We start from the raw sequence: 12,257 nt of genomic DNA on the forward strand, positions 1-12,257 counted from the left end.
AGTGTTTGATGCACTGAGTCAGAAGACGTTGCATATGTCGATATTGATGGCTAGAGAGTTAGAGCTAATCGAAGAATTTAAATGTTTGAGTTTGGTTTGTGAAGTTACGTCGCAAAGTGTGAAGCTAGGTATGTTAAAGCTTACCAGTGGTGTTTTGGAAGAGACTAGAGAAATTCATAGGAATGATTTGGAATGGATAGATCGTTTGACTTTAATCAATCAAGGTCGAGGTGGTGATTTCAAGATTGATGATAATGGTGTTATAAAATTTCGTGACAGAATCTGTGTTCCTGATGTGCATGAACTATAGAAGAGTATTCTTGAAGAAGGACACTGAAGTGGTCTGAGTATTCATTTGGGTGCTACAAAGATGTATCAGGATTTGAGAAAGATGTTTTGGTGGCCTGGGATGAAGAAAGAGATTGCAAAGTTTGTGTATGCGTGTCTGACTTGCCAGGATTCAAAGATTGAGTATCAAAATTCGTTGGGTTTGATGCAACCGTTGTCTATTCTTGATTTGAAATGGGACAACATTTTGATGGATTTTATGTCTGGATTTTGATGGATTTTGTGTATGAAGAATTCTGATACTATCTGGGTAATTACGAATAGGTTGACGAATTCTGCTTATTTTATTCTGATGAGACTGGATTATCCGTTAGAGAGGTTGACGAAGTTGTATATCGAGAGGATTGTCAGTTTGCATAGTGTTTCGTCCAGTATTGTATCTGATAGAGATCCGAGGCTTACGTCAAGGTTCTAGAAGAGTTTGCAAATGAATTTGGGTACGAAGTTGCATATGAGTTCTGCTATCATCCACAAGCAAATGGTCAGACCGAGAGGACGATTCAGTCACTAGAGGACTTATTAAGGGCTCGTGTACTTAAACAATGAGGTGTTTGGGATAGCTTTGTATCGTTGATTGAGTTTACATACAACAGTCGTTTCCATTAGAGTATTGGAATGACACCATTTGAGGCATTGGATCGTAGAAGGTGTAGGACGCCTTTGTATCGGTATGAGTCAAGATAGGGTGTTGTGATTTGACCTGAGATTGTCCAACAGACCACAGAGAAGATCAAAGTGATTTAGGAGAAGATAAAAGCTTCTCGTAGTCACCAAAAGAGTTATCGTGATAGACGAAGGAAAACACTTGAGTTCCAAGAGGGAGATCATGTGTTTCTGAGGGTTACTCCGATAACTGGTGTTGGTCGAGATTTGAAGTATCGAAAGCTCATTCCATGTTTTATCGGTCATTACCATAGTTTGCAAAGAATATGAGAAGCGTTTTATCAGATTTATTTGCTACCATTGCTTGCTAATATTCATGATGTGTTTCACGTGTGTCAGTTGAAGAGGTACATTCTGGATCCGTCTCATGTGATCCAAGTAGATGATGTACAGGTGAGAGATAACCTGACTGTTGAGGTACCACCCATGCGGATAGAGGATCGAGAAGGGAAACAATTGTGTGGTAAAGGGATTACCTTGGTGAAGGTAGTTTTGGGATAACCAGCTGGTGGAAACATAATTTGCGAGCTTGAGAGCCAGATGAGATATTCGTATCCATATTTGTTCATTTGAGGTAATTTTCGAGGGAGAAAATTCTTTAAGTGAGGGAGAGTTGTAACACCTCATTTAAAAAAAAGTATTTATATTAATTAATTATAATTTTATGTGTGTAACTAATTATTATTTGTGTGATAATTGAGATGTGTTAGGAAAATAAGGGTGGGTGACCCTTAGGTAGAGAGTGTGACAAGTAATTAGAGGTTGGTAAATTTATTTATAATTATTTAATTGATTAAATAATATTTTTGTGTTATTATTTAAATGAAATAATAAAATAAAAGAAAATAATGAGTTTAGGGTGGAAAGTGCGAATTATGGAGAACTAAAATGAATAATGTAAGTTAGTAATAAATTGGGCCTTAGTGGGATATTAGAAAGATAGAAATTAGGTTTTTGATTTATGAGGAGAGAAGTGAGGTGAAACTTTTGGAATTGGAGAAAAATAGGCAAGAGAAGAGAAAAGGAATGAAAACCTAAGGAGAGCTATAGGAAAGATAAGGCATAGCCAAAAACTTGGATTTTTTTGGAATTACAAGGTAAGGGTGGGAATTTGGTTCAATAATAGGGATATGAATGGAAGGGTAGAGGAAGGTTTAATTATTTTTGGATTGATGATGAATGTTTATATTTGTTGGATGAAATTTACGTTCTAAAGTGTTCATATAAGCACACCATTAATGATGTTTGAAGTTTTTAGGGACTAAATTTAAAACAATATAATATTTTTTGTGATGATTTCATGGATGTTTTTAGGCTAAGAGGAGATGAAAATCATGCTGGAAATTTCAGACAAATAACAACTTTCTACTAACGCATTCGTGCACGGTTTTGATAATAATTTTCAACTAGTAAATCTTTTTGGGATGAGATTTGAAGTGTGGGTGGCTGAAACATAGGATTGTAACTTTGATTTAAGGATAAAATGTTTTTAACGATTTTATTAGAGGTTGGTAGCAGGTGGAAAATAAGTGTATGATGTGATGAATATGGACGAGGTCCGTATTGTCAAATTATTTGATGTGTTATGAATGATTTGGATGATGTGTTTGATTATATTGGTGGTAGTCTAGAAGGGTGGATTACGTTACGCATGGTTGCAATTGTGTGCTCGATTGTGGATCACTAAATACTATTATAATTGTTGTGTTAATTGCATTATTACCATGTCATACATCCATTATTGATATGTTGAAAGAGACAAGTCATAAGTCCGAAGGGGGACGAAAGACTTATCCAGAACTAAGAAGGGGGAGTTCGGGATTCCGAAGGGGGAATCGGGTTCGTAAGAAAAATCAAATGTTGAATTGATATCACATGCATATGAGTCGTTGTCGTTGTCGTTATCGTGAGTCGCATAGGATGAATGAAATATATGCGTGAAATATTACTATGTGTGATGATGGTGTTGTTGTATGTGATGTTGATGATAATTTGGGCGTGAGAACGAGATATGTTGTTGTGCATGATTGTGTAGATGTTGTACTATATTTTATATTTTATTTTGTTATTATTGAAATGAATTCCCACTCCTTTTGTTTGAATGTTTACTTTACATGGGTATTGTGCAGATACTCAAGAGTAGAGACACTATTATGAGTGGAAGTTAACTCCTGGAGCTATTTATTTTAGTTTATTCTTGTTAGATTTGGTTATGCTCTGATATGTAACACTAGGAAGCGAATTGTTTATTTTGTGTTGGATATTTCTGAGAGACAATGCTTGTTCTTGTATTTGTTTTATGTTTTTGTGTGGTAGCACTTGGAGAAGACTTACGAGTCAGTGCTTTTAATTTTATTATGAAAACTATTATGAGATTTTCAATTGATATGTTTTTTTATTATGATTCCGCTGCGAAGTTATTCAGATGATTTGGATGTCGTGTAAACATCCTAAGTGCAAATGTTTGTAGTAATATGTTTTATTGTAACTCGTATTACGGAGCAAGCTATGATTGTTGTGAGTGACACCCTAAGTGATTGTATTTCTTTAATTAAATTATTTGACAATTCCGCGTGGATTTTTAGGGCGTTACACATGAAGTTTCTAGGTTGAACATTAATTCCTTATCTGACCTTATTTCCACTAATGGTAGTTGGAATTGACAACTTTTTCACAGAACCCTTCCTGATCATATCTTTGACAAGGTGTATGGCATTTCTCCTCCTATTCCTTCAAATTCTATCCTTGACAATTGCTTATGGGGAGACACCAACTCTGAAAAGTTCTCGGTGTCAAGTATGTACTCTCTTCTTTGTAACTATTTTGCAGATAACTCCCATAATCTTTGGGACTCCATTTGAAATCTTCAAGTTCCTGAAAGAATCATAATGTTCATTTGGAAAATCTTCCATAATGGTATCATCACCGATGTCTACCTCAACCATCTTCAACTGCGGAATCATTTTTGCGACATTTGTGGTGATAAACCGGACACCATCTTGCATGCCCTCCGGGACTGCTCTACTCCCAAAAGAATTTAGACACAGTTGGTTAGTAATAATTTCAAAAATCAATTCTTCTCCGCTTCCTTGGCATAGTGACTTCAGATTAACTTGTCAACGTCGATCCACTTTATTGTCCCCGATTGGACAACTTTATAGGTAACGTGTTGCTAGCCTCATTTTGACCTGGAGAAACAAAAAGCTCCATTATGTGGATTCCTTGATTGGATGTTCTCCCGCCTTAGCTTAATCAATTGTTATAGATTGATTATGTGGATTCCTTGGTCCTTTGACCCTCTCTTTCTACTTAAAAAAGAGACCATTAATATATTTAACCATTTTACTAATAAAGTGCTTAGATTTTATTTTACTCTCTAATTTATAAATGTTATGTAGCATTTATTAAATATGATAAAGTTGACGGAGAAAAAAACCAGTAATAAAGTCAATAGCCTTCAAACGAGACTTTTATTACACTTCAAATTTTAAAAGAAAATTCAATTGAATCTTACACGCAATATCATCTCTGACTCTAATGTGAGGTTCATCGATAGTTCATAAGGTTTTTTTTCTTTTCATTTTCAACTAAAGATGGTTAATAAGTTTAAAAACCAACTTTTCAATTCTTTACAACTGGAGATTGCCACACGGTGAAAAACAAGTTATTCTCTTTTTTTTTTAGAGAATAAAAAAACATCTTCAATTTCAGTTGTAACCTTCATAGGAAAAAGGCAACAACATAGTACATTTTACAAAACTTCCTAGTGGCACAGTATTAAATAAATTTAACATACAAAAATATGGAATTGACAACAAATTTACATGAGATAACACACCTCAATAAACAAAAAATCTTAGATCAATGTGAAAAATTACTGAAGACTATTAGTGATGTTACATGCTTTTATCATGTTTTATAATGAATGTTGAAGTTGTTGCAGTACTTGAAGAAGCAGCCAATGACACAGTAGTAGTAGTTCCCTGGCTATCTGAGCCAGATGAAGCATTGTATGAAGATGTACTCTCCATGTCTTTATTTTTCTTAGCTCCTCTAACTTTAAGATCCATAACATCTGAAATCAAGCCCGGTTTTGTTATTTTACTTTCGTTAATATCAATTTCTCTGGTGAGCATTTTGACCACAGAAGACATGGTTGGCCGGAGCTTAGGCGTGTCCTGAGTACAAAGAAGGGCAATCTTCAGAATCTTACAAGCCTCCTCTGGATCGAATCCCCCGTTTAGTGATATGTCTACCAATTGTACCAATTTGTTTCGCTCATAAAGCTCCCATGTCTGTCATAAGAACAGAAGCTTAAATAAGAGCCAGAATTGAAAGATGCTTGAACACAACAGAGAAGATGCGATACACATACCGTTTCTAGAATATATTGATCTGCAATTGGTAGTCTGATATTTGTGTTAGATCTCCCGCTGACTATCTCTATAAGGAGGACACCAAAACTGTAAATATCTGCTTTACGAGTCAACTGCCCCCTTATTGCATATTCCGGTGCCAAATAGCCTCTGAAATATAACACAGAGTTGAGTTCCAGATATAAATAGTCGCTGAGAAATGGGAGATAACAACACAAATAGTGAAAGAGACGATTTCCTCATTCTCACGTAAGAAGCAGCAACAAGGTGATGAATGAAGGAATGGACATGATATAAAATAACATCCTAAAGAAATCACGGTTATAGCCTTATAGGCGATACATGAATTTAATACCAGCCGGAACAAGTGTGGGTTGCATTTATTGGACTACAAATTTATGCACATTACTGAATCAACCAAACAAATATCTTATGTCAATCAGTGTCACGAAATATGATTTCTGATGATACGTTGTGACACCATTTATAGTTGCAAATTTTGAAATGCTTCGAAATTCTGTACTGACTGTAAACCTAAACACTTACATTGTTCCTGCTACGCGTGTGCTGACATGAGTCATATACGATGGAATAAGTTTTGCGAGACCAAAATCTGAAATCTTAGGTGTAAGGTCTTTGTCAAGGAGAATATTGCTTGCTTTTATATCTCTGTGAACAATATGTGGTTGTACTTCTTCATGGAGAAAGGCAAGTCCGCGTGCAACTCCAATACATATCTTACATCGCGTTTGCCAATCGAAGTAGATATTACTGTGACCTCCAGCTGCAATGCAAGTGCATACAATTTAGTTTTTTCAAAGATTCAATATAAGCAAGTCCACGAAATTCAGATGAATTAAAGTCCTCGTCCTCAAGCAAAATATTGTAACGCACTTACCTAGAAGGGTTTGTGCAAGGCTATTGTTCTCGAGATAATTGTAGACTAATATTCGGTGATCTCCTTCCACGCAACAACCATATAGTATAACCAAATTTTCATGCTGTATTTCTGAAATCACATTAATCTCGGTCAAGAATTCCTTCACCCCTTGTTTTGATTCAGTTGAAAGAACTTTAATAGCAGCTAACTTCCCTCCTTTTAGTACTCCCTAATCATCCACAAAATAATGTTTAGGTTTCTGTTAGAACAGCAACCAGTAGAAGATTAAAGATAAACGAAAATAAAAGACAATGAACACGATCGATCTTTGTTAACACAGTTCAGTCAATAGTGTCTACCTCTGCGACTATAGAGAAACTATAATTCCCTTTGATTTATGTCTTATGAATTAGGATTCCAGTGTTACAAGTCATAGATATATAATACTACTAAAGTTCAGTTTACCTAAACCCTATTCCCGAGTTACCCGCAGCCAACAGTTATCTCTACTTATAATAATTATCAAAACAAATTAGACGGTGATGAAGGAAATACTTGAGCATTGTTTGGTTACCTTATAGACAGAACCAAAACCACCCTCCCCGATTTTATTAGCCGGGCTGAAATTGTCCGAGGCATTTTTGAGTTCTTTGTAGGTATAAACTTTTATTCGAATCCCGGAAAGTCCTGTTAACAATTATACTCACTTAAAGTCAAGCACTGTAAATAGGTAATTGCATTACATTCACTAATTATATCATAAGTATCTCATTTTACATCAAAAATTGAATGCTATATTCCTACAAATTAACCAAGCATAGATAAGTTAGTTACCTTCATCAATTTCAGGATCTCTTCTTATATCAGAAGACACTTTCTTACCAAATAAGAAAGCAAAACAAGTCATGACAATATGAAGTAATTCAAATTCCCTTGGAGAATGTCACCTGGTTGATTTGATCCATATAAAAGTATCAATGTCTTGAAGGATAATAAAGTGGAAAAAAAATGATAATAATAATAATGAAAAATTGTGCGTAAGTTAAGTTGGCAATTGTGTAAGGGGTTTGAATTCGAACATTTTATTTATTCACTTTTAAATTATTTACCTAAAGTGGAATTTCAGTCACTAATCTAGTTGAAAGAAAAAAAGATATTCTTCTATATCAGATTAAACATAGAAAAGACATTAACAGATACCATGGCTTCAATATAGAAAAAAACATAGTGATGTAATTTAATCCATTGAATTCAATTTGAATTTAGAGTATGCTACGGTTCAAGTTAAAGTAATCATTGACTATTTTTCAGAAACTAAAATAAGAGGGAAAAATCAGATAGCTAAGAAAATATTGAGAAAATAACATAAAAAGAAAGGGTAAATTTTGTGAAACAAACCTTTGAAATTGGAGGAAATGAAGCAGAAGAAGAAGGTTGAGAAGAGGTAATGAAGGGAGAGAGAGAAGTCAAGAGAGGACTTTAGTGTGTTATGATGAGATGAGATGACGGGGTTAGGCTGGAAATTGAATTGATGTAAAAAGTTATAAAATGAAAGATTTATAATAAGACTGAAAGAGTAACAAGGCAGCGCGTGAAACGACGAGTATGTGTCTGAATCTCTTCATTGACTGGACTATTCCAAATATATATAGTTTAATAAATTAACAACACGGGATAGAAGACTACTATTGCCAAATGGTTCATTAAATATTAAGGACAAAGGAATCCAGAGCATTTGTATGGAATGGCGGGAGTCTAACAAGGTGAAGTTAACTTTTTTAATTTACTATGGTTAACTACTAAAACATTAAACAAGTTGTTTTGATAATTGATATAATTATTTAATAAACTTTTTAAATATTTTTTGTATTTTTATAATTTATATAAAAATTTAATAAATTATAAAATTACTTATTTGTTTAAAAAATATTTTTAATATAAATTATATATTAATTTATTTTTTAAGAAAAACAATAAAGTATTATAAAATGGAACAATATTTTTAAAAAAGGCTAGAAAATATACACATCAGAAGGAAAAAAAACAACCATTGCCATTTCTCATTATAAAAATTGACATTGTATTATTAAAATAAAGAGATTAATTGTTATGCACTGTCAATTTAAAAAGTTTTACACTGTCAATGCATCACAATCATCCGTTTGTATTACTTTTTAAGTGGTTAAAATAAAAGTCAAACATGTTAAATAAATCAATGGTTGTGATTAACTGACAGTGTAAAAAATATTTATAGTATATCAATTAAATTCTAAAATAAATTAGTATTAATTAATTAGTAAAGCATAAATAAAAAGTATTATTAAATCATATAAATAAGTAGACGCAATAGAAATTAAAATAGAAAGTGTAGAGAACTCGGTAAAAGAGTTTATCTAGTTTCCTGCATTAATATTCCTCAGCTATCTTGTAAAAGTTTTATTTTATTCATTTGTGACACTATGAATAATTATTTTATACTGAAACAAATATTTAACAATAGGTTGAACATGCCCACTCCGAAAAGCTTTTTTTTTGTTTTGTAGTGGTGGAAGTTATATGTTGATCGGAGAGTACTTGCAAAAATGATATACAATCTAACATTCAAGTTAGTATGAGATTGAGATAGAGTTTTGTAAGTATCAATCGTACTTAGGTGTGACTCAGAATTTTGTGCAACGCCCACAGGTACAGGTCCATATGTATCTTGGTGACTGACACGTCTTAACTGAATTAAATTGTTTGGTTTGTTTGATTCAGTTAATCCTAAGTCCTTACTATTAATTATGAATCGACGATTATTGTTATGAAGTGTGGTCAACTCAAGAATTTGGGGTGTGGTATCATTATCTATTAAGAGATATGGCTCGTTGAGAAGGTGATTCGTGGAGAAGGCTTCCTTGCTATGTCCAAATAGTGAGAATATGTGGCATATGAAACATGTGATTTAAATGCACTTCGTGCATCCAAAATGTTTTTATGGCATAAACCCTTGTGGGCCCAACACATATAGGGAAACAAACGTATGCACCTAGGTTCACTCGAGCGCATTCAAGTGTAGTTTAAGAATTAATACTCCATCTAAATTGTTGGAGTGAATCTTCGATATTTTAATGAATTGTATAAGTTGACCTTAATGCTTAGTTTGCATTTCATTTTCACTTTTTGATTTTTTTTCTTTGTTTTGATGGTGTAATTAGGTATAGTTCACTTGCTTCATCTTCATTGCTAGTTGTTCTCAAATTCAAATTTCTTCATTTAAACAATTTGCATCTTCAATCTATTTCTCCAAAAAAAATCTACAGTATGTTACCCAACAGGGTTGGCATGGTGCAGGATCAACAAGCTTTACAACCCAGCGCCCCAAATTTTGGAAGGCCCCAAGTTTTAGAAAGTCCATATATTTCATTAATATTAATAAACATGAATTTCTTAATGCACCTTATATCTTTCTTAGGCACCACGCAAAAATTCTAAAATGCCCCACAGTTTTCGAAGATGCGTCATGGATGTAACACCCCGATAAAATATGATAATTATTTAATTTAAGTTTAATAGTATATTATGATGATAATATGAATGAGAGGGTATTATTTTTCAAAATAAAAGATAAACCATTCATATATATTATTATTAGTATATTTATTAATTTAATTAAATAATTGGAATATTATTGGATTATTATTATTGGAATAATAAAGTTGGAATTGGAACGATTTTTGGAATCAGTAAAGAGTCTCATTTAGCAAAAAGGGTTTTACACGTGAAAGGAGAGAAGCGACTAAAAAGTGGAAAAAGGGAGAAAAGAGAAGAAACTGAGAAAGGGAGAAGAAGAGGCTAGGGCTCAAGAGGAGAATTCACGATTGTTGAAGGTCAAAGAATCAATTGTCGGATTAACTCAGGTAAGGGGGGTTTATCGTCGTTTAATGGGTATTATGGATTAACATGTAATGGGTAGTAATAAGCCATTAAATCGACTCTAATTAGGTTTTGAGAAATACCTTTGAATTGTGATGAATAAATTACGTTAAAACTGTGAATGAACCTATATTTGGATGAGTCGTAATTTCCTGAAACTGTAGCTTTTTACGGAATCGAAATCGGAGGTCCGGAAGTCCTCCAACGGCGAAAAATGCGGGTAATTCTACATTCTGTTCGTGTTAGCACAGGAACAGCTTTCTGTCTTGCGTTAACCGGTTAACCCAGGGTGTTAACCAGTTAACACTGTTATGATAATTAAAATAATTAATTTTTGTCTTGCGTTAACCGGTTAACCCAGGGTGTTAACCGGTTAACACTGTTAAAAATTGCCAAGAAGCGCATTCTGTTTTGCGTTAACCGATTAACCCAGGGCGTTAACCGGTTAACACTGTTTGAAAAGTGAAAAATTGATAGTTAAATATTATGTACGTCTTGTATGGGCAGAAGTTTGATTTTTCTGAGCTGTTGTTGTGCAGTTTTGGTCGTTTCAGCTGAGTGATGTAATTTAGCTGATGTATGATATAGTAGGGATCATTTCCCGTTGTTTTGAGCAGTATAGGTATTAGTAGAGTGTGCTAATACTGTGATTTATTATTTGGCATGACATGATATGATTCTGTGATAAAAATGTTGATGATGTATGATGGTATGCATAATGCTGTGAATATATCTATTATGTATGCAATTGTGGATGGACTGTTTATGGCTTAGAGTGTGAGCATATGTCCATTGTGGATTATTGTTGATGTTTGCATGCTAGGTGATTTAGCGTGCATAGCATGGCCTTTATGGTGGTAGCTAATTCCCATGGTGAGGAATTAGTGAGTTGTTTATGGCTTAGAGTGTGAGCATATGTCCATTGTGGATTGTCGTTGATGTTTGCATGCTAGGTGATTTAGCGTGCATAGCATAGCCTTTATGGTGGTAGCTAATTCCCATGGTGAGGAATTAGTGAGTGAGTCACTAGGTCTCAAATGAGTGGGACTAGTGAGCTTGGTAGCCGTATCTGGGTTTCATCGGTGAGGTTGAACTATGTGTTCACGAATAGTCGGTACCGCATGCATGGAGTCTCATTTCATAATGTATGTATGGCGTATAATATGAATGGATGTATTCCAATATTATACGTGTGTTTTGTGTTTGTGTTGAGTATGACTATGAGTTGATGTTGCCGTTGCTGAATGTGTGATATGATTAGGGTGATGAATGTGTTAATTTACTTAACATTACATGATATTTTATAATGCTTATTATATCGATTGAGGAACTCACCCTTACAACTATGTTTCAGGTAACGAGCAGTGATTGAGTAGAAGCTAGTACTTGGAGTCTAGTGTAGTTCCTTAATGGGTCATGCTCTGGTCTATGTAACATCGGGACGGGATGTTTTACTTTGTTTTCATTTTGGTTGTTGAACAACTCTACATGTAATGTGTTACATGGTTTGCATGTTGTTAGATTTCTATCCGCTGCGAATTGTGCAATGTTTTATTTTGATTAATAAATGAGCATGACAAGTTATTTTGGTGAATGGTGTGAAGTGTCAAGTGTGACACCCTGAAATTGCATATCTACTCTGATTCATATTTTGTTGTTTTAATTAATTATTGGGGTATTTTAGAAGGGTGTTACATTAGTGGTATCAGAGCATAGTCGGTCGAGTCGAGTCGTAATTATTATGTTTCCCTGTATGTGATAGGTGTTGTGTAACCCTATCAGTACTTATTATTTTAGCTTGTTGGGTTCTCAGAATAGAGATGGCTGGAAGAGGTAGAGACGATGTTGTGATTGCTGAGGCTCTGGGTATGCTAGCTGGAGTACTTGGAGGGAATCCGAATGTTGTGGGATTGGGAGCTGCTCGTCAACTGAGTGAGTTCCAGAAGAACAATCCTCCAATGTTCAAGGGAGCATACGATCCAGATGGTGCTCAGAAGTGGTTGAAGGAGATCGAGAGGATCTTCTGAGTGACTGAGTGTGCCGATAACCAGAAGGTCAGGTTCGGTACGCATATG

The 12,257-nt window shown here is 34.3% G+C and overlaps 1 protein-coding gene across 1 annotated transcript; it reads right to left on the minus strand.

Moving 5' to 3' along the window:
• Positions 1-4,664: 4,664 nt before the first annotated feature.
• On the minus strand, positions 4,665-7,880 carry LOC127075346 (cold-responsive protein kinase 1). Its single transcript, XM_051016829.1, has 7 exons — positions 7,666-7,880; positions 7,102-7,214; positions 6,842-6,954; positions 6,286-6,496; positions 5,934-6,171; positions 5,387-5,537; positions 4,665-5,306 (listed from the first exon to the last, which is right to left on the minus strand). The coding sequence occupies exons 2-7, from the start codon at positions 7,172-7,174 to the stop codon at positions 4,908-4,910; spliced, it is 1,185 nt and encodes a 394-aa protein (XP_050872786.1). The 5' UTR covers positions 7,175-7,214; positions 7,666-7,880; the 3' UTR covers positions 4,665-4,907.
• Between the last annotated feature and the right edge of the window lie 4,377 nt (positions 7,881-12,257).

This window comes from Lathyrus oleraceus, chromosome 4 (genome assembly GCF_024323335.1).
Source record: "Lathyrus oleraceus cultivar Zhongwan6 chromosome 4, CAAS_Psat_ZW6_1.0, whole genome shotgun sequence".
NCBI classification, from domain to species: Eukaryota; Viridiplantae; Streptophyta; class Magnoliopsida; order Fabales; family Fabaceae; genus Lathyrus; species Lathyrus oleraceus.

Excerpts from the sequence above, each read along its gene's own strand:
- LOC127075346 (XM_051016829.1), bottom strand. The coding sequence starts at position 7,174 with ATGACTTGTTTTGCTTTCTTATTTGGTAAGAAAGTGTCTTCTGATATA. Across the intron at positions 6,955-7,101 it reads AGATCCTGAAATTGATGAAG|GACTTTCCGGGATTCGAATA; the intron begins GTAACTAACTTA and ends AATTGTTAACAG. Across the intron at positions 5,307-5,386 it reads ATCAATATATTCTAGAAACG|ACATGGGAGCTTTATGAGCG; the intron begins GTATGTGTATCG and ends TTCTTATGACAG.